This window comes from Mesoplodon bidens, assembly GCF_964165515.1.
Source record: "Mesoplodon bidens genome assembly, chromosome: 9".
NCBI classification, from domain to species: Eukaryota; Metazoa; Chordata; class Mammalia; order Artiodactyla; family Ziphiidae; genus Mesoplodon; species Mesoplodon bidens.
The window spans coordinates 50486363-50514186 of record NC_138166.1 but is presented as its reverse complement, the minus strand read 5'-3'; the positions used below and the strand labels follow the sequence as shown (position 1 = coordinate 50514186).

At 40.5% G+C, this 27824-nt stretch overlaps 1 protein-coding gene across 5 annotated transcripts in view; it reads right to left on the bottom strand.

Moving 5' to 3' along the window:
• Positions 1–27824, bottom strand: part of CDK6 (cyclin dependent kinase 6) — a 237006-nt gene continuing 209182 nt past the window's right edge. For all 5 annotated transcript variants that reach the window (XM_081243507.1, XM_081243509.1, XM_081243510.1 and 2 more), the window contains exons 6-8: positions 19689–19739; positions 15501–15636; positions 1–10360 (exon numbers count right to left, since the gene is read on the bottom strand). In XM_081243507.1, coding sequence (XP_081099633.1) covers positions 10214–10360; positions 15501–15636; positions 19689–19739 — 334 coding nt within the window. In that variant the 3' untranslated portion in view covers positions 1–10213. The remainder of the gene's footprint in view (positions 10361–15500; positions 15637–19688; positions 19740–27824) is intronic.

Genomic DNA, 27824 nt, shown 5'->3' with positions numbered 1-27824 from the left:
ACAGGTTAAAATTGCTGTTTTTATTATTTTTATTTGCTACCAACAGTTTTATTGTAAGAAGTACAAAAGGTATGACAAATACACAAACCATTTTCTCTTTTTGCTTCAATTTAGCTTGTGCATAAGTGAAAACAATGAACTGGACAATGACATTTCAACACCAATTCTTAAAAAACAATGAATTCCATTATCTGACAATAAACACCTAAATTTGCATCCTAGCACCCAGTAAGACATCCAGTTTCCAAAGGATTCTTGACCTATAACCCTCTGAATTTTCTGACACGTTACCTTTTCCATTGTCACAGTCACCACTGGTAGTTCTCCCTCTCCAAACAAGTCTTAAGAGTAAGGTGCATGCTAGAAGAGCTACCTTTGCCCTCAGAAACCCCAGGTCATCATGCATCACTTACTTGAGCTAATTCGTAAAACTGATTGCTAGCAATGGGGTATTTAATGTAAGTTTTGATGGTCCTTGGATTACATATTTCACATGACACAAATACCTACTTTTCTATTTTTCTCTTCAGGTGGGAAGAGCCTAGGTAAACTGACCTATATTTTCATCTACCTAAAAGTAAGGAAGCAAGATCACTCAGCTCAGGACCCTAGGAGGAGGGTAACTTTACAGGTCAGCTTTCTTTCTTTTTTTTTCCTTTTCTTTCTTTTCTTTTTTTTTTCTTTCTTTTTTTTTTTTGGCCTCAGGAGGGCTTTCTACATGGATGATCGCTAGAGTGAGACGGCTCTTCCCATTTTCCTCCTGTCTGCACACGAGGTCATTTTTCTTTGAGGGGTAAATGATCCGGATATGTAGGAAGATCCCTGCTTTCAGAGAGCGGCATCACACCCACACTTGGGGAGAGCACAGGGTTTATGGACCCTGTGAGGAAGGATACCCAGGTGAACCTGACAGACCAGTGTGGTAACTCTCAATCTTGTGTACAGAGAAAAAAGCAGAAGCAATATCTAACACCAAGCCATCTGCCAGCATTCTTGTAAGACTGTGTTCCAGGCAGTGAATTTCCACACTGCTTCTTTGACCTGCTGAACCCAAAGCACCAAAACAGAGCATTCTGTAGCAATATAAGCAAACGGAATGAGAGTAATTTTGCACCTTTAAGGAACATGCACCCTTTTAAGTCTGTACCCTGATATTAAAATAGCAGAATGAATTTCAAGTATGAAGAAATACAGTAAAAGTATAGCCTGTAGATGGATAGAAAACAGCAGCCTGGAATGTGGTTTATATTCTTGGTTAGTCTTTTTCTTTGCACCACAGCCAAAACAGAATGCTCTGTAGCACGACTTGGTTTAAAAATCAAGACATATACGAAGATGCTAGAGGGCATTTGTGATTGGTGTCTTGACCATGCTCTGTGCTCAGCACCAGGAACCTTCTCTTCATGACTGTGGCCAGCCAGAGGTCAAGTAGGGGTGGTGGCCAAGCCTGGACAGGCATACCTGGGATGCCTAAAGCATCTCTCATCATGTCCCTGACCCCAAAGTACAGCAGAGGAGGATGGAGAGCAGCACGTGGACAGTCCAGGGAGGGGGTAGGGAGCACTTCAGAGGAAGGGAGGAAAGGATGCAGAGGCTGGCGGAGTATCAGTTATCCTGGGCTGGTTCACACAGCCTAGATTAGTATCTGACATGCACATGCACAATCTCTACATCTCCAGAACCGTGATTTCAAACACAGAAACCAACAAGTCGAATGTCCAAATTAAGATTTTCCTCTACTTTTAAAATATCTTCTACTATAAAAATAAGTAAAAAAAAAAAAAAAAGCAAAAAAATAGCTCACTGGCTGTGACACCCTTGCTGAAATCTAGAATAAAGTTTTAACTAGGCCCTATAGGAATGCAGAAACATTAATACATTTTACAGTGAAAACGTGCTTTTACACATCTCAGAAATGAGAAGCCTATAAAACCCTCTAGTTCTAATCTGCACTCTACGGGAACCGACATTGTGCTTTTCTTGCCACACACTGCTCTTCTCTACAACACACTTGCCCTTTAACCTTCAGATCAAAACTTAAAATACCAGAAATGCAACAAGCTTTTGAGGTGTTGGGGACTGTTGGTTGTTAAAACCCCATTGTTGACTACCGTATAGGCAATCCTTGTTTTAATTACCAGACTGGATTGCTTCTCTACAAAACCAAGTTGCTTGAAGCACGGAAACTTGGACTTCTCCATCTGGCATGTTCTGGAAGCCTCAAGGCACATGCTGACAGGTCTGCTTCTACAGAAACCTCTCACACTGCTCTCCTTTCAACAGTGCTACCTGTTCCCACTACAGGTCACACCACCTACAAGGGTACTAGATGGTGTGGGGGAAGCTTCTTTTCCGGGCCAGATAAGAGGAGGCGCCACCCAGGCGCCTGTCTCTGCCTGGCATCTATTCTGAGGGCCACCTGGCAGAGTTCCTAAATTAAGGCAGTATTTGATGCTTTGCTACCTGCAGTTTTAAGTTTTGCTGTATTTCACACTATAGTATATGCATACTTGACAAAAGAACAACTACAAAGTCCTTTGCTTTAATTCCTTTACATAATGATAAAACACCTAGACACAAATATACTATCTCTCTAGACTTAAATTCTACTAATCATATTAAAATGCATGCATCTTATTTGGGGGCTTAGTCTAATTTTAATTTCCTTAGTTCCATCAAGATCATGATAATGAGCATTTAATGCAAATCCTAATGTGGTCTGCCTTCTGTTGCACTTTCACAGGACTAGTGTGACTGAGAAATAAATAATATACATGAACAATAATAGAAATAATTTATGCAAATGTAGAACAACTTGAAATAGAAATTTCCCACCTTGTTAAGTGCTGATGCTAGGAGTAGCTGATGCTACTGATTCCATGTACTAACTAGTATATTACTGGTCATAGGAAAATAAATGAATACAAAGTAAGGAACTAAAATATTCCCGTATACATTTGTTGCAAACACAGGATCAAAATAAGAAAGATATATAATACACTTGGTGGGGGGGGTGTTCAAGAAGTGTATTACTGCTGGGATCTATTTTCATTATCCAGAGACTTCAAGGTCAAATTTGGAGTTGCTGGTGATCACAGAAATATTGCTAGCTAATACATATTATTGCATTTCATAAAACTTAAGATTAGAAACTTTCAAGTAAGGGTACGAAAGGTCTCTTCAGGACTGTAACCTAAGCACTTCAACGGATTTGGCTAGAAACCACAGAGAGTCAGAAACGATATAACTTGTGGCTTTATGCTTGCTGATTAGTGCTACAGTCATAGTTCTTTATAGCGTTATGTACAGTTATGTGTCCCCTTTAAGAAAACCTACATTTGACAGTCCAAACTCCTTAAATAGAGAAGGGGTTGATTATTTGTTTGACAGAACAATTCACACAAAAGGTTCCTCTAAACAGGAAAGTCTCCCTCCCACATGAGATAATTTGCTCACATATCTTTAACTACTTGACGAAGAAAAAAAGAGAAAGAAATTAGAAAGTAAAGAGTTAGGAGCCTTTGCCAACTGAGGATGAAGCAGAAAATAAACAGATTTTCCAAACAAAACTTTTCCAGGCATATCTTTTGCCATCATATATGTAGAATGATAGAAAATAAAAAAATAAAAAATCTTTCCTGTAATTATACATCTTCTCTTAAAAAAAAAAATCTGAGCTTAGAGCTTGAGAGATGCCTGGTAGATAGCTTCATACAGAGCAGCATCTCTTTATACCCGAACTCTCGGAGAATTGTGTTGTACTTATTTACGCACAGATGACACCTGTTTGCTTCTAGGGATATTTTACTTCCTAAGACTGCAGAACAGATGCCTCCGAGACAGCAGCAGGGCACATGGACCTCGGACAGTATCCCGCCGGGTCTGTACATCATTTCAGGCACTAACAGGTGAGCGGCGGGCGGGTCCCAGCCAGCTCCGCCCACTGCCACTCTACAGCCAAAGGGGCGGGGCGACGGCGCCACGCACCCGGAAGGCTTTCGGTGGGAGGGAAATTTTGAACGCGCGCGGATAAGAGTTCAGACTGGCCCAACTGATAACAAACTCGAGGTTTGAATTCGGCCTTCCACTTAGGGGCTTAAACTGGAATCTAAATACTTCAGTGGGATTTTAAGCAGAGGGATGAGGCCGAAGATTTGACAGCCCCTAGTGTGTGCGGTATTTTGATTCAGTATGAATTACTGAGACTTGCCCGCTGGCTACTCCGGAGGAAAGTGAAGCAGGCACTAAGGAGTTTCTGCCACTCAGAAGGAATAAACTGCCTTCCGTTGGGTTGTGCTAAGGAAATTCTGAAAAAATAATATAATTTCCTTCCTCCTAAATTTCAGTGACACTGTTAAAGAAAATGACTTCTAAAATTAACTAAAATCATGTGGCGGATAAGGGTCTCTGAGCGGATCTGTGAATTAAAACAAAAGTGTATGAAAAAAGTGTATGTACATATATATTTATAATAAAGTTGCCAAAGAACTTCACAAGTGGAGAAATCAAACACTTATGTAGATATACTCCTAAGTTATTAGCTCATATGCTTACTGAAAATTTTTAAAAATTACAATTTCTTGTGAATTTACACTTGTGACTATACAAGTGTAAAAATTACCAGGTCTTTTAGTATTTTAGGGCTCTGTTTCAGCATAGCAATTCTTTGAAAAAATAGTTTTGTCTATATAGTAACTGATGCGTTACTTAATTTCTGCATCTGATTTTTTTAATTAGTATTTTTAAATTTAATCGTCTAACAGCCACCATGGTAGGGAATGTGAAAGCAGCTGACAGGGGATATGGGCATTTTGCCTAGGGCCTCTGTAGGAGTTTTACACTCCTAACAAAACTATCCTCTTCACAGATGAGTGTTGCCTTTTGAGTAATAAGCATGTCCACCTTTGTAACTTTGCACCTAGAAAAGTGAGGTAATTAGTTACCTCAAAAAATGTTTCCTGACCAAATGAATGACTAGGCTCTCTTTATACACTAAAATAATCAAAATGTGCGTATTATTCATCCTCAAGAACAATTTACTTGCAGACAATCGTTCAGAACTTAGCTAACAACTAAAATATCTGAGTTACAGAACACTGTGAAGATTATTAATCATCCTGAAAAACAAGCGCTAGGCAAGAGTTAAATGTGTGCAGAAAAATAAAGGTAGAAGCCTCGCTCAGATTCCACACCCCCCTTCAAAGTGCCACCTTGTGGAATATACTAGAATAAAACAAGAAAGTTCATCCCTTAGGACAGTGTTAATTTTAAAACAGACATTTGAAAGAAAAACCGCCTCCCTTTCCTACCATATTAAGTTCAAATTGCTGTAATAGTATTTAAACAGATGCTTGGAAAAAACCTGTATTTATTTTCAGGAGAGTCTTGTTTTCTTCTTCAAGGCCAGAGCACCAGTATCAAGGAAACATAAATATGTTGATGGAAGTCCATTCATTTATCTAAATTAACTCCCTGGGAATGCTAAGAAATAGAAAACACTTTGAAAAGCTGGTTTGCACTTCATTAAAAAAAACAAACAACTAATCGGAAAACATGTAAAAATCAGACCCCTCCTCTTTCTCCATCTTTTGTTGTTAACAAAGGTCAGAAGATGGAAAAGGCCAAAGGAATATTTTTGGTTTATTTTCTGAAAAAGTACAAGTTAGAAATGCTTGAGATATAGATATGTAACAAAACCAGGTTGAAAATTGCATTGATAAAAAATGAAAATGCTATTTTCTTATGCTTTTGAGGAAAACACCACTACTAATTATCTGAGGACTTACATTGCTTGACAGGTTTTTGGTAGCCTTGAGAAGTTTTTCCACTGTGGGGAAGGAACAAGTAATTATCTTCCTAATCATACATCTGAATGTACTGAATGCACATGATAAATGGTTTGGGTTTCACAAGTTTTCAAAAATCCTGGTGGCATAGGAAACACACCTTTAAAAAATTTATTTATTTTTTTACAACAAACATTTTTAGGCTTGCATAACAAGTGTAGCTTCACATGGCTGCTTCCTTCCATGAAATGAGGAAGGAATAGGGATGGTTTAGTATGATTAGCTCAACCTTTGAAATGGTAACTGTTTGGAGTGACTTTTCCATAAAATTTGTTTTTGCCCATATCAAGTTCATAGTTGCCAGGTGACTTGAATATAAATTCTTGCAATACATGTTAATAAAATATATACCCTTCAAAATATACATAACTTTGAAACTATCCTTCTTTGAATACCTTCATTTTCTCCAGAATTTCCTCTATCCATTGCCTAGTGTCTTATGGTTTTTAAAGATTTAGAAATCATATCACATCTTTATTTTTTATAAAATAAAGACATCATTTTATGTCTTTATGCATTCTTTTGAATTCTATCAATATCTAGGAATTTATCATATTTCAATATTTTCTTTCCAAGAAACTCTACTAACACAATTAAGTAATTACAGTGGCTTACTTTTAACATTATTCTTTCCTAGACCCACCTATGCAACACAGGCCTGTTTTTGGAAAATGGGAGACACTCTCATGTGCATATCATAAAAATTACAGTAAAGTTGTCACTTAAAAAAAGAAGCAATTCTTTAGAGAGAAGAATTTTAATATGTTTATGATATGAGAAAGCTTACATGATTTAATTTCCATTAAGGAGTGAGAATTGCCATTACTGACTTTTATAGGTACCACTTTTAAGAGAAGCAGCTATAGTTAGTTAAAAATGCAATTTACATACATAATTTAAGATTCAAAAGTTTGGTAATATTTAAGTTTTTTCCCATCAGGATGGAGAGTATCACATTCTGGAGTCAGACCATAAGTTTCTCTATTAAAAGGTACATGTTTTATTTAAGATATTAACATCCTGTGCATTCTAAAATTTTCATTTTTAACTAAAACTAAAAGGCTGAGATTCTGGTCTTAGGTGAACATTTTGAACTATTTTTAGTATGTCACCTGGGGCAAAATGAAAAGTCTGCCATTCAAAGTGTGTGTTTCCTGAGAGAAAATCATGAGAACACAGGGGGCAGAAATGGCCCGGAGCTTTCTTCCGAAACAGGTTCTCTGCTCCTTGAGTTCCCATCTACTTCAAAGGAGAGACAAAGTGGGAGGCTCCAACACACTGGGTTCTGACAAGCTCTCAGGGATTGTTTTTAAGGTTATAAGGTTAGGGCCTTATTAGCTTTGCCACGTGATAGCTTATGATGCCTAAATGGACTCTTTAAATGCAGGTTGTTACAACTCCACCCCAGCACAGCAGTTCCCAGAGCTTGGGCCGCTAGAACTAAATATCATATAGAAACTATCAGGCATATTCTTGCCCCAGTCCTAGTAAGAAATTCAAATGTGAGTTCAAGTCTATCATCCTGTTTCTTACTGCTATAAGCTGCTTCAGTATAGCCCTGGGGCAATATGACCTTTTCTGCTAACCACTGCCTAGCTTTTCGCAAACATGTTTGAAACCATATGCAGCAGAAGAATAAGCCGTATTCAGTAAGCTTGTATTCTGCTCTGTGCTTCAAAGTGCCCTAATGGCAAAGGGTGCTTGTGTGGGATCTGGATTTCAGAAGTGGTGAGGCGGATGTAAAAGACATAAAACGAGAGTAATCACTCAAGTGCAACAACCACCCGGATGGAAGAGCTGGGGACAGACTCTTTAACAAGTTCAGAGAGGCTGAAAAGCCCTCTCCTTCTGCCTCTCAGAGGGGAATCTGGCAAGTATCTAATGTCAAAATGTTTGTGCTTTAAGTTTGCTTTATAAACACTACCAAGAAACGAATCAGGAGCATATGTTAGAAATAAAAGTTGAACTCTCTACATGTTTAAAATGCTGAAGAATGCTGAAAAATTCCAGTTTAGAACAGCTGCATTTTTCTTGAGTGAACTTATGAAAAACTTTTGAAAAAGCAAAAACCCAAGTTATGTTCACTCTAACCATGGATACTAACTGAAAAGCTCATGATGGATTAGTTCAGTGAGTTTTAAAATTCAATTTCTAGGCCCCTGGTCTTTGTGTTTTGACCCCCGATTGAAGGAAAGGCAGAACTCATTTATCCAGGGGGACCACAAGTATGCTTGACCTGAATGCTCTGGATCCATTATATCTCAAGCATTTACAGAGAAGACAAAACATAATCGATGTTGTCACAAGGAAGAAAGTATAAAACATTCTTATGGCCCATCTTCTCACTCATATCTTGCTTCAGAAAAATTTTCCTTCTCTTGAAGTTACTGAATTAGAACAATGTTAAACTATATATATATATATATATATATATACACACATACATATATATATATATATATATATATATATATATATAAAGATAGTTGTATACAATATTAAGCTGTGGAGAACTCAGAAAGGCCTGATTATGCATAAACATCATCTGGCACATTTTCTTCTGAGGGAAGCAATGTCCATTCTTTGAAAACCCTAACTCTAAACACAGTCTAACTGTTGCATGCTCGTAAAACATGAATCAGGAAGCGAAATTAGCTAAACTTACCAAAAGATACTTCATCTCTGTGTCTTCTGGTTACTAGAGCCGACTGAGCACTAACCACACAGAAGGCAGAGATGGTATGGAATATAAAGTACTGTAGAGGAAATGGCAAGAGGAAAAGTAAAGCTGTTCACAATGCCCAGGTCAGGCTGGCTCTGCAGAGAGTGGGCATGTGCATAAGGCACTAGAAACAAGCACAGCCTGGCAACGGAGAATAGGTAATTTTATAGAGTAAATATGTATTTCTAAAAAATAGTTAAGGACATTCCCTCAGATACTACACTGACAATATATTCTATAAAGCTGTAAAACACTAAGTTACACTTTAAAGCAATCTACTTGCTGGTGATTGAGAAGAACCAGTCTTCTACTCATTGCCTAGGTAACAACCGTGAATGCCAAATGCCAGGCAGGAAGATTGCAGTAGAGGGAGAACATATGGGACTCTGTTAGGATTGTGGAATTGGAGCCATAAGCCATAAATCTGAATCAAACTATTTATGAAAGGTTCATTGAAAGAAAGAAAGTAGGAGGTGCATGAGAACAGCTTAAGCTATCTGTTATTAATTAGGTAAGGGTAGTAATACATACTAGATGCGCTGGGGGATAGATAAGATGGATACTTTGCAAATGAGGCAGTGCACGGTAGGAAAAGTACAGTGTAATAGGTGGGGGAAAACTTAAATGGCATTCCTGTCTCTAGTCAGAGAGAACTATCCTCCAAACCCGAACAGGAAACAGTTTCTGACAAATTCCTAAAATCAAAACCAAAACAAAATAAAAACAAAAACCAAAAAGAAAATAAATTCCAAACCAGGAAATAAAGGCTTTCTCTATTATTTTTTGACGATTTTACCTAGTTGAGGTACACTCTCTAAATCTATAGCAAGTTAAGAAAAAGCTTATAGGTGTTTTCCCAAAGAAACAATAAAGCACATTATACAGGTTAAAATTACAAGGAGTAAATGAGCTTTTTGAAAAGTAAATTGAATTTGTGCTTCAAAAAACAGGTTTCTTAAAAGATACTAGAATTTTTTTTTCTTTTTGCTGTGTGTATAAAACGTCACCTAGATAGTGAACCTTTTACTATTAGCAAATTTACTGCTTTGGGCCAGAAAAGAAATGCTAAGGACATAGGCTCAACTTTAAATCTGAGAAGCCCATTTTGGTGAATCACCTTTAGTCAACAGACACCTGTTATTTAGCGGTCACTTTGAGCCTTTAAAATTCAATTATTTTTGTTTACAGAAAGTAACACTTTTTAAGAGATCAAGAATCACACACACACACATGCACACACATGCACCACACACACATTCACTCAAAAGTACCAAATCAGGCTCCAGCACCTGCAGAGAGATTACATCATAACTCAGCTGTGTCTGGATTGCTCACTTCACACTGGCAGCATTCAAGATCAGAAAAATGAAATGGCAGCACAATTGGTCAGCAGCTTCTCTTCTGGAATTTTTCCAGGTTCTTAAAACAAACAGACAAACAAACAAACGAATGAACATAAAGCTGCAATCACTCTTGCATTGATTTCAAAACAGTAAACGAGGCTGTTTCCTCAGAGAAGCAGAGCCCATCCAGAAGACGGCAGCTAGAAGGTCTCCAACCAGTGATCCTCAGCAGCTCTGCAGGGCTTACTCAGGGGACCCATCAGCTACCAAGGAGGTTCTCCGGATGATCAGCTCAAGGCAGCTCAGGCTGTATTCATTTCTGAGCTGTTCTGGCTGGGCGGCAGGTGGGAATCCAGGTTTTCCTTGCACCTCTCCAGGTCGTGGAAGTACGGGTGAGACAGGGCACTGTAGGCCGATATTCTTTTGGCTGGATTAAATGTCAAGCACTTCTGTGATAGAGACAGAATAGCAGATTGACATAAAACATATCCATTTAAATAATGTGCTTACATAGTTATGCCTCTCTTCACTGCCACACATAGTTATGTATCTACTCACTGCCCCGTATTACATGTGTGTATAATGAGAATGAGTATCTACGTCAAGGGACACTAAATACAATGTAGACAGAACTCATATATGTCTGCTCAGGAAAAGGCAACACCTTTTGGGTTGCCTGTGGACTGTTACCCACCCAGGATTTCTCTCCAACCCAATCATATTATTATTACAGCATGCATATAACTATAGTTAGGGTAGTGATTTTTCTGATGCTAGCAAACTTAGTGCTATAGTCGGAATCTTCACCCTAATTTTTTACCCTGATTTTATCAATGTGCAGGGAATGGAAGGGGGTTGCCTTGTTCAGGTGTAAAGGATAATTACTGAACCCAGGGCCAGTGGAGGAGGCAAGTAAGGGCTAAAGCCTAGACCCGAATTATCCCAATCCACTGCCCCAGGGCTGTGCCACCCAAAGAAAGAGATGCCTTCCTTCTAATTCACGTCAAGGTGTCATATGGGCTAGCAGCAGCCCTACAAGGGGACCATCAGATTCAAGTCAAGTCACTGAACTCTATTCCAGGCGTTGACTCAAGTGCAGGTAGAAGGTGAAAGGAGGGAAAGGTGAACTCTGGAGCAGCAATCTGCATTCCCAAGCTGTTGATACATAATCAGTCACAACGTTTCCCTAATTCAGAGCCATTTCCACTTCAACCCCAGGTAATCTCGCTCTTCAAATCCTCCTCCTCTCCTTCTACCAACTCCTCCAGCATGCCTAGCAGGTGGCAAGCACTAACGATGAGCAATGTCTCCCTGCACCCTCTGCCCCAGGAGCTCACATGTAGCAGAGAAGCTTTACCAGCTTCTCCATCCTTGTGATGCAGTGTCTACTGAAGTGGGCTGGGGATCTGAAATTTCTCTTGATTTCCGTCCTCTATGTAATCTAGACTTAACATTATCATGGTTATGTAGACCTCTTCCATTTAATCTGGGTTTCTGCACTTAAGTATCTCACAGTCTTAGGTCCTGAGTGGATTAGGGACTCCTCTAAAACTCTGCTGAATGCAACTGAGCTAGAAAAACACATACAAACAGCAAATTCTACATTTAACTTCCGGTGAACTGTTGGGTCCCCTGAAATCTTATTTATCCTGAGCTCCCTACCAGGCCATGGACACCAACCTGCGCATAGCGTCTTCTGAAAATCAAAGACCCAAACGACAAGCAGAGGAAGGAGATTGTTCGTAGAGTGGTTCTACTGTCTCTAATAGCAATAAACATCTTGAGAAAAGCTTTACAAGGGCTGAATTCCCAAAGGACAGGAAAGCAGGGGCAAAATTCTTGAGCCTGAGTTTTTCTTCCCAGAGTCCAAGAAGGAAAAAATTACGTAGTGGCATTAGAAAAGGAAGCAGCCAGTTTAATTCCCAGGACATAGGAAAAAGAAAAAAAAAAAGCTGTGGAGATATGTCCAAGATAGAGAGACATGTCCCTAGAGGATTATCTGAGAGGAAGCCCTGTTCCCACACTACACGGATGGCTTAGGGCTGGGAAGAGGGTAGAGAAAAGGAGAAATCTTTAGCCTAAGGTGGGGGGTATGTGAGAATCTCAGGTTGGAGGTTGTAATACATTTCGTCCTGTAGAAATATTGTTAGAAAAGGTGGCTGAATCCTATTATTGCTCTACCTCAGTAGAACAATTGGCTATTTTGAGAACTAATTTTAAAATCTTGCACAATAATATTGTTTCTGCAAAAAAATATAATTTGCTTGCCAAATAACTGCCTTAAAAAATGAGCTTTTGAATTACCACCTCGTCAAGAGTTGACTACTACAGTGGACTGGATCATTTTCTAACACATATTCCTTTTCTTTCCTTCCCCCTCTCCATGGGAGGAGTATTCGTTCTTCTATTCAAGTTGGCCACGTAACTTCCTTTGGCCAATGGAATGTGGACAGAAATGGCAGGGTATCTCTTCCGAGCCTAGGCCTTCAGGGGCATCGTAGGTTTCTGCTTGCCCTTATGGGAGCACCTACCTTCTAGGATGAGAAAAACATGTTGCGGGGAGCCAAAGGCCCGAGGGCCTGGGCCCCAGAATGAGACACGTGGAGAAGACCAGTACTTGACCCACCGGCTGAAGCAGAGCTGCTCTAGATGACTCAAAGAGCTGCCTCTGCCAATGTGAAGACACGTGAGCAAGAAACAAAGGCTTATTGCTGTATGCTAGTGAGACTTTTTTTGGTGTTTGTTACGCATCGAAAACAGACTAATACAAGGACCAAAAAAAAAAAAAAAAAGTACCTCAGGCTCTGAAAGCAGTTTGATAGCAAGAACTCCAAAACTTTTTTCAGCAAGAGCATCATATCTGGAGTAAGTACCCAGACTCCCAAGTGAATCATGATGAAGGGGACAAAACTTATAAAGATATGTAGGTTTTGCCCGCTAAAAATAATTCTTCCCCTGAATTGTCTTGTTACTGCACACTACTTACATATCTACATAAGAGCATTTATAAATGTTGATATATAATACATCCATACATGAAAGATTGAGGCATTCTATAAAGTCAACTGTTTTTTCAGATAAAAATGAAGGATAACTCTTAAAGTGCTAAACTTTTAAATGTTAACTGTTTCTTAAATAAAACAACTTTCTAAAATACTCTTTATTTTTCTTCCTTAGTAAAAAATTTTCAATAGCGGCAACAGTTACTTTTTGGGATCTCAGCTGCCTCTCTTGTACCGAATGGCCTGCCTTCTCTGCTTTAGAGTTCTAGCTTGTGTCCCTCTAGGCTGAAACAGTGAGAGCTTTCAGAGACTGCTGAGGTTTAAGGTCTTGGACTGTCCTTTCCCTGCATGCCTGTGGATATTATGCTCCATGCTTAAGTTTTACCTGGTCATGATGTTACTGGCTCTGCTTTTTATTCCTCTCCTTTTTCTAATCTCTGCTGCCATTCCTCGTCTACCTACTTCCTTCTCTCTTTGGTAGGTTTCTTTGCTCCTTTTTCTTTTTTGTCTCCTGCTACTTCTTCAGATTAGCACTAGTGTGTGGTCTGACTTTGGAAGCCACCACCTCTAGTGGGGGACCCTGAATGAACACATGGCATTGTCTGTTATCTTTACATTTTAAGTTCTTCTTGGTGATTCCTAATAATGTTGGAGCCAGGAGATCTTTTGGGTTGCCTTTGGATGTTCCGTTAGCTGAAGGACTGGGCTACTTCACTACCAAAGTTGTTTATCACTGTCACGGTCTGTCCAGAATCCTCTACTAAGAGGAACATTTCATTCAAAGTTCCTGCTGAAAAGGAAATCCTGTGGTGGCTATATTTTATAACACGCGGTCCTCACTGTCTCCTGGCATACCTGATTGGGCCAGAAGTGCAGGCTGGCCGTAGGTAGCAACCCTTATCACGGTTTGGCAAAAAAGGTGAGGTATGGCAGCCAGGTTCCTCCTTGTAGGAATCTGACATAGGAAACAGTGACAGGGCAAATGCTAGCAGTGGGATTAGAGCTGAAAGGATCTGTGAATTAGTTGAAGTTCTGATAGTCAAGGGACCAGCTAAAGTTAGGGGAGCAGACAGTAGGACTGAAAAGAAGCAATGAGGTGGAGAAAAGGGCAGAGAAAAGCAGAGTTGCTAAGAGCATGTGATGCACAGGACAGAGACAGGGCATTTACACTCTGGATGGCTTTCCATTTCCAGGCCACCCTAGTGAGTCTTACAAATCAACAGTGGGGAGGAATAGAGCTGTCCTTGTCTATAATTTGGCAGTGGAGGGAACTTTTGCCTAAGCATCAGAAAGTGAGCCACCATCAGCTGAAGATGGAGTGAGCGCTTTCACTGGGAAAATCCTTGGCTCTGCAAACATGCCAATCGATGGCTGTGTCCACACAGAGCTGAAGCATACATAGTATGTCTACTAGGACCTATAGACTCTTAGGTCTATATCTAAAATTCATAATATACTGACAGAATGGGAGTAAGCTTCTGAGTCTAGGAGCACTTTCTTGGCTAGATATCAAAGGTTGTTAATTCAGCTGGTAAAGGATACACTCATTACTATCATTGGGTTCCAAACACCAAGAGTAGCCCCATAGGTACTTTCTTCTACCTATTGTTTGGTCTCCAAATACAAAGAATTATGTACAAAGCCAAGTATTATGAGTTTCAGTCTCAAACAGGGCACAGAAGTCTTTATTTTCAGTGAGGTATTTTATATGTCAGGGCACGTTCAATACTTATTAAATAAATCAATAGCTAAAAGGAGTATTGCTATCCAGCTCCTTTGGAAAAACATCTTCCTAAAAATGTGCCTGTTTAAGAAAAGACACATTAAAATGCCAAACAAGCTGCTTAGAGTAGCATGAAAGTGTAAACAAGGAAACATAATATTTACTTCTAAAGAAGCATGTGTTTAGACGAACCCAGAGGATTCTAAGGCTGCATTCAAAAGAACATTCAAAGATGGCAGACTGAAAGGGTGTGGATCAGACTCTTTCATTTTTTTTTTTTTTCAAATTTTGGCTGCATTTACTGATACACAGTATTTATTTATTTATTTATTTATTTATTGGCTGCGTTGGGTCTTCGTTGCTGCATGTGGGCTTTCTCTGGTTGTGGCAAGTGCAGGCTACTCTTTGTTGCGGTGCACGGGCTCTAGGCATGTGGGCACCAGTAGCTGCAACACGCGGGCTCAGTAGTTGTGGTGCACGGGCTCAGCAGTTGTGGCTCGTGGGCTCTAGAGCACAGGCTCAGGAGTTGTGGCGCACGGGCTTCATTGCTCTGCGGCCTGTGGGATCCTCCCAGACCAGGGCTTGAACCCGTAACCCCTGCATTGGCAGGCGGATTCTTAACCATTGCAGATTCTTAACCAGGGAAGTCCCTCTTTCTCTTTCTATAGGACCTGAAGACATTGCAGAATCAAAAGCCACTAACTGCTATAGGGCTGGAAATGAAAGCTGCAGAGAGACTGTGGCCTCTGCCCCGTGTGGTTGTGGCACATGATGATGAACTGACACTGTGCCCAGTGCCCAGTGTGGACAGGGCAAGTCTCTCACGAGCACAGTGCAGACCAACTCTGCATCATGTGAACTTACCAGAAGTAGGTCTTTGCCTTGTTCATCAATATCTGTTACAAACTTCTCAATTGGTTGAGGAGATTTTGAGTGAAAAGCCTGCCTGGGGAGGGCAACATCTCTAGGCCAGTCCTCTTCTCCTGGGAGTCCAATTACACTACAAAAGAAGCACAGGTGAATCTAAGCATTAGCTGCTGTGCTGGAGCTATTTTTCCACCAATTCTAGAAGAAGGTAAAGCCTAAGGGGCAGGCATGGGGGACACAGAGCCTCAGGAGTTCATCACTTGTATGGCTGGCAGGACTCCCATTTCCCTCTGTCCTACTGCAATCCGGTGATCATGGCAGGGTAATCAGGGACTGCAATAGGGTAATCTCACAGGAGAACTGTAAAAACCACTGGGAAGAGATAAGAGATTACCCTGGCGGAAGACACAAAATGTAAGAGATCATGCAGAACTGGAAACTATTGTATTACCAATAAGCCCTGAAATACTGACAGAGCAGGACCTATATATTCAAAGGAGACCCGCATGGGCATATCATATTTTCCTTTATGCCCAGGAGTGCTTTTCGTGCTCTGATCGAACACTCCTGTACTGACATGCCTTTATGATACTCATCTAACATGATTTGTTTACACATAAATTTGGTTGCATTTTTGGTTAAAGAATAATTCCTCACACAGTAATTACATAAATCAGAACCAGACCCAAAAAATGAGGCTAAAAGGTATGGTAGTCCTATGTTATGCAATACCATTTTATAATTTAATATCAAATTTCATAATGTAATTTACATATTTTATATAACTATTTTATGCTATTACAAAGTGAGCAAACAATTAATAAAAACAGTATCATTTATGTTCCCCCTGAAAACCATCCTGGGATCAGAAAGGTAGAGAGAGCATCAAGTGATACAAAAACAGCACAGGCTGTTTAGTGGACAGACTATATGACTATTCAAATACTGAGCAAACTCTTTTGACTACAGATAGAAAAGGTGCTGGCCTGCATTGTCGTCTTCTTGGCCTGAACTCGCTAGGACTAAGACCCAGGGGATGTCCTCCTGAACAAGTCCTCCAGGGTGCAGGAACACGTGGTGGTAAATGTCACAAGATCTCTGTAGGGTTTTGTTCCCCTTCCCTCACCTCAACAGAGCCCAGGTAACAGACCTCACCTGAGAAGAGCAGACACCTATCACTGGGTGTCTGGGGAAAGACATAGTAATCCTACCTCTGTCAGACATGTGGGGAGAGCCAGGTTATTGAGGTAGATAAAAACAGACTCATGGACATGTTTACGGAACAGATGAATGGAAATGACAACTTGAGCAACATACTAATTTGTTTAATAGCAAGATCTAGAATAAGAATAAAAAGAGGAAAACAAAAACATTACATTATTTAAAAAAAAAGTGTGTGTGTTTGGATAGAATGGGACAGGCAGAGGAAGAACAGAAGAATGCTTACTAAATAACTTTAAAAAATTGCCTTTCAGTCATTTTTGGCCTTTTAGCCATTTTTATATCAATATTTTTGCATATTAACACCAGTCACCTAGAAATCGATTATAACAACTCTTAGTACAAGTTTAAAATCTTTTTTATCTGCAGTTTTGAATATATTTATATTGAGTTAAATCTGGCAATGTGGGCAGCTGAATGCCAAAGGCTCTCAGAAAAACAGTGTCCCTGTATGTATATGTGTGATGTATACATACATACATACATATACATACCTGTTCATATAAATAACTTATAAAAGTGTTCTTAAATCTACCACCTCCTGAGACATGTAGGTCAGGTATTATTATTTCCATTATATAGATGGGGAAACTGAGGATGAGGAATAAAATGAACTGCCAAATTCACACATAGTTCAGCCCAGAGCCTGGAGCAAACGTATTCCAAATCCAGTATTTTGTTTCCATTTAACTATGACTCTGCTCTTAAAAATGCTCTAAAATGTCACAGGCTAAAAGCATTCAGTTTCACTTTCAAAGTACTTACTGTTCTTTGAAAGTATAAATCTTCCGAAACACAGAAACAGTTTTCCCCTTAAGAGAATGTGAATATGGCTTTCTTTTAAAAAATATTCAGTTTAACATCCAGTGTGAACGTTTATGGCCTATATATGAGTGTTGTGAAATTCTGATAGGTCCATTAAAAAGGGCTTGCATCAAATTTCAATATTTGGACAAAGCTGAATATAAGCCTTAAAAGTTGACATTTGTACTGGAAAGACTGACAAAGCACAAAACCTATAAATGGCAGCGATGGCTGAGACCGAAGTCATTTTTCAAGTACTTCAGAAGTGACACTAGGGTGCAGCATTGTCCCTCCTCTCTCTGCCAAAGCAATGAATACATGCAGAGAAAACAGAATATAATTTCAACGAAACAATGCCAGAAACCAAGAAGTAAAATCTAAAGGCACAAAACATATCAAACTTTATGGCTTCTTTTCTGTTGGCAACCTGGGATCTTAGGCCTTTGCCAAAAGTGGAAATGGCTTTCCCTTGGAAGCAGGTCAAACGTGTTCGTCAAAGGTTCCTTCTGGTCCATCCCACTGGCTTCACGTACTAAGCGGCACCAGCAGTGTTAACAAGATTGAAGACGTCGGTGTTAGAGGTGGACTCCAGGTGGAGTCAGCAAGGAAAAGCAGGTGAAGGACGTCAGTGTCTGGCAAGCTGGTTTCAGTCAAGATTGTTCTTACTTTTAACAAGAGAGTCACTGGTATGCCTGACTTTCACAGTTCCCTCTTCACAATCACATGCACACAAAATATATTCAACAGGGATAGGGAAGAACAGATGGGAGTTCATCACTGAATGATCAAAGAATGTGACACCCAGAAGCAGAGAGTAATGTGCAAGTTTGGTTCTGAATTCGTCCATCTTACAGCAGTGGCAGGAGCAGCCGTCGTGGCAGCTGCCCTGGACCCAGGAAGCCCCCAGACAATAAAACTAGCAAATGTTTTTCAGGCCTTAAAGCCACTGGGTTCTGACTCAGCAGTGACTCTGGCACTAACAGAAGCCTATTGGAGCTGCTTCCAGTCACTGAAAGAACAAACTCACGTTCCGGGTTTATTCCGACTGTTTTAAGCAGTTAAGCATGAGAAAATAGTGTTAAAATATAATGCTTTTCTTTAGGGGGACTTTTCATCAGTTTTATAGGCTGCAAGTATCATAAAAGTTACTAGGATGCCTATAAAATGGTACAGAGCAATGATCAGAGCTATTTTTGGTTCTAGAACTCCCACTTTCTTCCTACTCCACCCGAATCCTGATGGGGCTTGGCAACCACATAGATCCCAAAAGGTTGCTGTACTGCATGCTCTGTGAGAAGAAAAGCCTCTTCTTCCCATTCTAGACACATGAAAGCATCCATACTCTCACATGCACAAACATGTACGCTAATGGAACTCTGAAAATCACCAAGGAGCTATGTCACAGACAACTGGAACCAAAGAATTCGAGCACAAGAAAGCCTTAAAGTTTCATTTCTCAGGCAAAGAAGTTAAGGAACAAAAAGGTTAAACAATTAATGATGAATTATAATAATAGCTAACATTTTTTTAAAGCATTTACTATGTACCAGGCACTGTGTAAATCTTCTACCCGGTGTTTTAAATGACTTTTTCAAGACTGCACAGTTATTTAGCCACAGGCGTAGGATTGAAACCTAGGATCCTCATCTCCTTTTTCAGTGTTCCAAAGAAAAATGGATTGTGTAGCATATACCATCCTTTGCCCAGGAAGACAAAACAAAACAATGTAAAACCAACCTGGATGACCACAGGATACTCAATGGGGACAGGAAGCCCAGTGGGTAAGGATGGGTTACCTGGTCATTGAGCGCTCCACCTCTGAGTGGAAGCATCTGAAATGACCCCAAGCAGACAACACAGCTGAACTTAAAGAACTGGAGCTCAGCCAAGCAGAGAAAGGGCAGCTGTCAAAAGATCCACACGAGCAACATAAAAGCTTCCAGAGCAGAGCGATCAGGCCACAAGGCATGATGGGCTCTGCACAAAACAGCAGACGTCTACCATGTGCCCACTCACCACACAAACAGTAACACTGTCTGCAGCAGCAGCAGCTTGGGGTAGGAAAGACAAGAGATAAACATATTACATAAACGTCAGAGGAAGGTCACTGCAATGTTTTAATGCTATAGACACAGATGTAAAATTACAGTTAATACTTACTCCAAGATTTTTCCTAGTTGATCGACATCTGAACTTCCACGAAAAAGCGGCCTGAAAGAATAAAGATACATATTAAACAAGGAATTTTCTCTGGTTACATTTCAATCATACTTGTCTTGATCATTATTTAACAGGAATCAAAATATTCTTTGTGTGGGGAAGAAGTAACCTTTGGTAAATGAAGGTTTTTCTTGCATTCCCCTTACAGTAAGATCTCTTATGAATATCTGGCGGTGCCTGACTCCCATACTTGATAGTCCTGGGTAACCTATTCTCAGTCATTGTAACAACACTGCCACCACCATATACAGGCCCTGGCTTCAAAGTTCTACTTAACTTTGTGGTAGGCTGGAACACATCACTATCATAGGCTCAAACCAGAGGTATGTGGAATTCTTTGATATTATTCTTGGTCAGATCCTTCTCAGAGCACCCTTCCTTTTTTTAACTGAAATATAGTTGACTTACAATATTGTATTAGTTTCAAGTATATAGCAAAGTGATTCAACTATATATATACATATATATGTATACATATACACACATATATTTAGATTCTTTTCCATTATAGGTTATTAGAAGATACTGAATATAGTTCCCTGTGCTACACAGTAGGTCTTGTTGCTTACCTATTTTATGTATTGTAGTTTGTATCTGTTAATCTCATACTCCTCATTTACCCCTCCCCTCCCTTTCCCCTTTGGTAACCATAAGTTTGTTTTCTGACAGAGCGCCCTTTCTTCATACCACTCTGCTATCACAGTCCTTCCTCACAGTTCTCTCTCCTTTCACTTGTCCCGAATGCTGCAGTGAGCTACCTATGGGTCTGTTTTTCTGATTATACCACTCCCCTTTCTCCCAATATTATGGTAGCTAACCATCACGAGTTCAAAATCCTAACTCTGGGCTTCAGAGGCAATTGTGAACACACAAGACTCATTATCTATCCTGAGCATTTAACTGACAATTAAATGAACTCACTTGGTGACATTTCTGGCATTTTCTTAAGTAGAGAGCAGGGAGTGTTCTAGGTTTGCCCCTAACCTTTGGCTTAGTGCTTTACCTGAACAGGTGCTCAGTTAATACGTCTCTTATTTGATTTTACATATACCCATGGTACACATGTAAATGTTCCCTAACTCCTTGCTCAACAAGTGACACAAAAAAGTATTTTTCAACAATAATGTGCTTTAAAAAATATGTGCAGCCTATTATCAGAGATCATGTTTTAGAAATATTATATATCAATTCATAAAGCCTTAAACCAGACCTCTTAAATATTTTTTACACACAATAAGTGAACTTGCCATATACGCTATATATGGAGACTCCTACAAAGTCATGGCATTTCAGTGGCTACGAGACACTGAACCATACTTTCTATTCAGGTCATGATTCTTGAAGGTGGTTATTTTCAAATGAAGTGGAAAATAATTTACTTGTGTAAATGTTATGGTTGGATTGTGTCCCCCTGCCCCGTGCCCCCCATTCACATTGAAGCCCAACCCCAGTGCCTCAGAATGAGGGCCTATAAAGTGATGGGTAAGTTCAAATGAGGCCATTAGGGTGGGCCCTAATCCAATCCAAACCAGAGGCATGCGTGCACACAGAGAAATGACCACGTGAGGACACAGCAGGGAGGTGAGCCAAGGAGAGAGAACTCGGAAGAAACCAAACCGGCTGACACCTTGATCTTGGGCTTCCAGCCTCCAGAACTGTGAGAAAACAAATTTCTGTTGTTTAAACCACTTAGTCTTTGGTATTTTGTTATGGCAAACCCTAGAAAACTAATACAGACATCACTAACACAGCCAAATTAATAAAGAATTATGGAGTTGGATTCTAAAAGACATCTAGACAGGTCCTGAAAGATAGCAAGGTGAGAAGTGAAAGTTTTAGAAAAGTTAAACAATGGAATCTTTTTTTTTTTTTTTTTTTTTTTTGCGGTGCGTGGGCCTCTCACCATTGTGGCCCCTCCGGTTGCGGAGCACAGGCTCCAGACGCGCAGGCTCAGCAGCCATGGCTCACGGGCCCAGCCGCTCCGTGGCACGTGGGATCCTCCCGGACCGGGGCACGAACCCGTGTCCCCTGTATCGGCAGGCGGACCCTCAACCACTGCGCCACCAGGGAAGCCCAACAATGGAATCTTAACAGCTATTATTTATAGGGCACTGGTGTTGTACCTGACATAGTGCCACATGCTCCCCAAACATTATATCATTTAATTCTCACAAAAACTCCAGGAGCAAGGTAGTATTATTAGCACCCCTATTTTCTGATGAGGAAACTGAGGATTGGAGAAGTTTCATGACTTACCTAAGGACACATAACAAATTGCAGACTTAAAATTCAAGCCAGGTCTGCCTTGCCCCAAAGCCTGTATGCTTCATTATTATGTCGTAATACTTTTATTTTGGTTACTAATGTTCTCTGCAATCACAGAGAGTCACTTTAGCTGAGCCTCTGGGGAGAAGTAGCACAGGGACCCTGTGAAGAGCACTGTGTAGAGAACCTGTGTCTCATAAGCGGGTGCCTATGAGATTCTTACTCAGATGGTTTTGCAAGTGTCTAAATGTCTTTAAAGTCTTGCTCTACTTTAACAAGGAACAAAAGCAATTCACCAGATTGAGACTCTCTAGTCTCTCCACAAACTAACTGATGATGGCCCTTCCAGATCTTTAAATCTTCCTACAGCCCAATCTTTTATAGCTGTTTAGCTCACACATCTTAATTGATGCACCATTTTAAAATTCCTTCCAAAGCATAGAACTCGGGTTGCAAAGAATCAACAGTTCTCTTTCTCTTCACAATCATCTATTTTTCTTAATATTAAAGTATGAAATTATTGGGACTTCCTTGGTGGTGCGGTGGTTAAGAATCCGCCTGCCAATGCAGGGGACGTGGGTTCAATCCCTGGTCTGGCAAGATCCCACATGCCGTGGAGCAGCTAAGCCTGTGAACCACAACTACTGAGCCTGCGCTCTAGAGCCCGCAAATACTGAGCCCACGTGCCACAACTACTGAAGCGCGTGCACCCAGAGCCCGTGCTCCGCAACAAGAGAAGCCACCACGATGAGAAGCCCACGCACCACAACGAAGAGTAGCCCCCGCTCGCCGCAACTAGAGAAAGCCTGCGCACAGCAATGAAGACCGAACGCAGCCAAAAATAAATTTAAAAAAATTAAAAATAAAATAAAGTATGAAATTATAAAACTAAATATAGCCGGCATTATGAGGTTTGGGAACAAACACAAATGACCCTTTCTTGCTAAGCAAGTATCTCAAATGGCTGGAGTGGTGAGTGTGCCAGGTCAGTAAGCACAGAGGGAACAGAGAGCATCAGTTTAATCTGCTGAGCTGGTTAAGTCGCTATGTAAACATGCCAAGCCCCTCACCCTTCACGAAGAAGACTGGTATCCACAGAAGCATGAGTGAAATTACTTGTGAGGATTATGGAGCAGTTTAAAATAAATATGTTGGCATGGCTATCAGGAAACAAACAAAGCAGACTAACTTGAATGGATGTTTCCAGGCAAAGGCGTAAGAACATCTCTTTCCTGGGGTGGGCGCTGAGACCCCAGCCTGAAGCTCAGCTGCAGCAGTGGCTCATGTCCCTACTGTTTTGGTTTTGAGCTCTTTTCTTGTTTTTGTCCCTTGGCAATATTCTAACTTTTTTGCTAGTTCTGCTATGCATTTAAGTTTGCTCTATTTTATCTTACATTTGCTACACGTTTTAGCAGAGGACTTTCAAGTCACGTGGTCTACCGTACTGCAAGAGCCTGAAGTCGTATCTCTATTGGTTGGACTTGGCCCACAAAATGGAATGTGCCTGCCATCCCTGAGTTAGGACTGGCCCATCAGTTTGGCTTCCTTTAATGAGGGCAGCAAGCAGAAGGTCTGAATCATAACCACTCTTCTGTGAACACTCAACAAAACCTGCTAGGGGATACTAGAAGCTCAGAGCCTGCCGTTCGGTGTAGAGCTCAGATTGCCTTTTGCCACCTTAGGAAGACTTGGTATGCGACTCTGGGGTCTATTAACTTGTCTTTGCAGCAAATGTGGGTTGGCTTGAGTTATAAGAGCTACTGAACCCTGACTGCATGCAATTAGCTCCTATAAAACGGATCTTTGGATGCAAAGACATAGTCACAAGACAAGAGAAATGGGTCATGTGAAGGGGCAACAGGCCTAATTGGAACTGGTACTGTCAGCTGACCAAGAGGTTGGTCATGAATCTGATCAAACTCTTAGAACCATCTATTCAGTTTTCAGCGGAAAAGGTGGAATAGTTTGTATGAGCTGGTTTTATGATAGGGGGTGCTATAAACATAAGGAGCATGGAGAGGAACAATGGATTTAGAGGAGAGATGAAACCTTTCATCATGATGAACTCCTGGGTGTGCTATGGTGGAGTGTGGAGACGTAAGAATAAGATCACCCTAAGGACCTTATTCTATCTTTAAATAAGGCTCTTTGGCAAGAAGTCTTGGCTGTATCAGGTATGTGTGCACCATGAACTGAAGAAACACACAGGACCGGTATTTTCACTGAGGTTATTTTGAATATTCTTTCTCCCTCATATTAGCTGAGCCAAAGAGCCTTCAATTCATATAATTTATGGCATATTTTAGGTGGACAAATATGAACATAATCTTTGATTATATTCTTTGGTTTAGTGATGAGGGAGAGTTTAATTCTACTGCCTGGAATAACCGTATAATTGAGGGATGATTTGGCTAAAACACACACATGTATGAGTCCGACTTGGCTGGTTCTTTATTACCAAGACATAGAGCTGAGCTGGAAGGAAGTAGAGGGTTGAAGGAGCAAAATGGTGGAGAATAAAAGACACAGAAAGACTGAAAGACTGAGATTGAGATAGAGGTGGCCAGATAGAGACCACCTGAGGAGGTTCACAATAACTTTAAACTCTGTTTCTTCCCACTGCCTAAGAATCTACCTCTCCTGGTAATCCTAGGATGTTAGGTACAGAGGCCCTGTGTGGAGATGAAAGATGGAAGAGGAATGCTCTGGTATATATCATGAGACAGAGCCTCATCAAAGATAAAACGTCATGCATTTTTAGAAAAAGTCACTGCAGGGAGAAGATCCACAAAGCTATCCTATCTTGTCTGTTTTTAGACATAAGCCTCCCAGGTGACATACTCAGGAATTCTTTTAAACTAATTATTTAAAAATACAGTTAACAACAGAGATATTCTATTGAAGGTAGTAAGTCTGAAGGCTGTTTTTATATTTCTAAAAAAATTCTTATATACACATTTTTGGGTTGGGGGGGGTTAAATAATAAAATGGAAAGATTGGGCTCCCCTGGTGGCACAGTGGTTGAGAGTCCGCCTGCCGATGCAGGCGACACGGGTTTGTGCCCCGGTCCGGGAAGATCCCACATGCCACGGAGCGGCTGGGCCCGTGAGCCATGGCCGCTGAGCCTGTGCGTCCGGAACCTGTGCTCCGCAACGGGAGAGGCCATAACAGTGAGAGGCCCGCGTACCGCAAAAAAAAAAAAAGAATGATTACTCCTACCAAAAACATCCCAAAATGAAGACTGCAATTGCTTTACTGAATTAACACGCAAAAAAATCCTTTTATTATACAGAACATTACTGAAGGTCAGTAACTTTTATGCATTTTACTACATCAAAAACTACAATTAATCACTTCATTTAGATACTTTTCAGTAGTTTAACCAAGTGGCTGGGTAACAGCGCACAAACATTATTGCTAAAGACCTTTGTTGAATCTAAGTATCATGAATCCATTTCCCATTTTATACCTACATTTCTTTTCTCTTCCCTTGCTTATGATCCTCATTTTTCTTCAGAAGATTTTCTCCACACTCTCTGGGACTTTTATATTCTATTGCAGAAACCCTCCTCTGTCTCTCATGCCCCTGAGCTTCTTTCTATTATGAATTCTCACATAAACTCCAGAGAAGCCTACTGGAAGGACTTTGCCATGCTACCCTTGGAAGGTAACTTATTTGACAAGGTAAACAATATTTGGGGGACAATATCTGAAACTGAACACTGCTATGTTTTTACGAAAGAGGATTTTAGGTTATTTCCAAGTATTTTCCTCAAGTATCTTTCTTCACCATATATACTTGATAATAGTTAATGCTGATAAAATAAACTCTATGAAACACATACATTTTCATTTAGACATATTTTTTTTCTTTTTTCCTAACCAAAGGGAGATTCCTGCAAAATACAATGGCAAATTGCATTCATTTCAAACCACAGCAGAGTCATTTCTCTTCTCATCTCACCTTAGGCACTGCTGTGCCAAAACAAGTGTAGACCTTGGGGTTTTAATCAAGGATTTCCCCAAGGCTTTATTAAATCTGTGAGAGGTTAAACCTTAACATTCCCCCCCCCCGCCCCCCAACATGTTGATTTTTCAGGATACTTGCCGACTGGGGAGAGGGCATAGATTTTGGTGATAGGCTGTCCTGGGTGTGACCGAACCCCTAGTCAGCCACTTCTCCCTGTACGACCTTAGAAAGTCATTTAGCCTCTTTGAACTTTGCTCGCTTCATCTGTAAAATGTCCAGTTTATAGTAGACCAATAATATGCGGCAGCTAGATATACACACTTTCTCATACTTACACATGGTAGATATTTCTGGTTCCTGGCCGCTATTACACACAGATGATAAGGTAAAATATTTTACATGGTGAACAAGAAAGGAAGAGAACATTTGTCACTGTGTGGTGGGTGCTCAAGTCAAACTTAAACCTAATAGTCCTTCCTCTGGCATCACTGTATATATTCTCTACACCTGTTAGAATTCTTATACCTTTATCATCAAGAAAAGAAAGAATGAATGTCAAAATTTCCAATAAAGATTAATTCATTTTGAATTGGTAATTCTGAATGTAGGTTTAGCAAAAAAACTCACTCACCATTGTCTTATCAGTGAAGTGAATTTGCTTGGGTCAAATTACAAAGGGGACCAAGTTTTGGACTCATGCCTTTTTGTGTGTGTGTGTGGTACGCGGGCCTCTCACTGTTGTGGCCTCTCCCATTGCGGAGCACAGGCTCCGGACGCGCAGGCTCAGCGGCCGTGGCTCACGGGCCCAGCCGCTCCGTGGCATGTGGGATCTTCCCAGACCAGGGCACGAACCCGTGTCCCCTGCATCGGCAGGTGGACTCTCAACCACTGCGCCACCAGGGAAGCCCCTGGACTCAGGCCTTTTAAAACAAACAACTAAAAGAACATATAAATATTATTCATAATCTCAATGAACAGTGCAAAACAACATTTAAAAGTAGGGTATGTTTTCTAGCAGATGAGACGTGTATGCTGATATACCTGTTATAGAAAGGAAATGATTCATGCATAATGGAAGATGAAAGATTTTGTTTAGTTACAGTACTTTCATTGTACTAAAAAGATGAGGAAGTCATGGATCACCCTATAGAACACCTCTGTAACCTGCATTTGAACTGCAGCTATGCTTTAGCTGCTATCTTTCTTGATTAGTAGAGGAATTTTCCATGTTCATAAAATGACCTTTCGAAAAATATTACCCAGGGGAATGTTTGCTTTTTAATACTTGTAACCCATGTTCAGTTCTAAAGCTGTTATCTGTTAAGTTAAAAATGTCAATTTATCACCTTACAATTACCACCTATTCAAATAACCAGATTAAGCAGAAAATCAATTAATTGATTTACTTTGTAAACACTAATCGAGTGATCACCTACTAAGCACAAAGGGCTGCATTAGGTGCTAGGAGATTATCCCTCCCCCCACCCCCGCCCAAATAAATATCAAATATAAATTAGATTGTATAATGTATGGTCTTAATATATAATAAACAGGGCTTCCCTGGTGGCGCAGAGGTTAAGAATCCGCCTGCCAATGCAGGGACACATGTTTGATCCCTGGTCCGGGAAGATCCCACATGCCACGGAGCAGCTAAGCCCGTGCGCCACAACTACTGAGCCTGTGCTCTAGAGCCTGCAAGTCACAACTACTGAGCCCACGTCACAACTACTGAAGCCTGTGCACCTAGAGCCCATGCTCCGCAACAAGAGAAGCCACCGCAATGAGAAGCCCGCGCACTGCAACGAAGAGTAGCCCCTGCTCGCTGCAATGAGAGAAAAGCC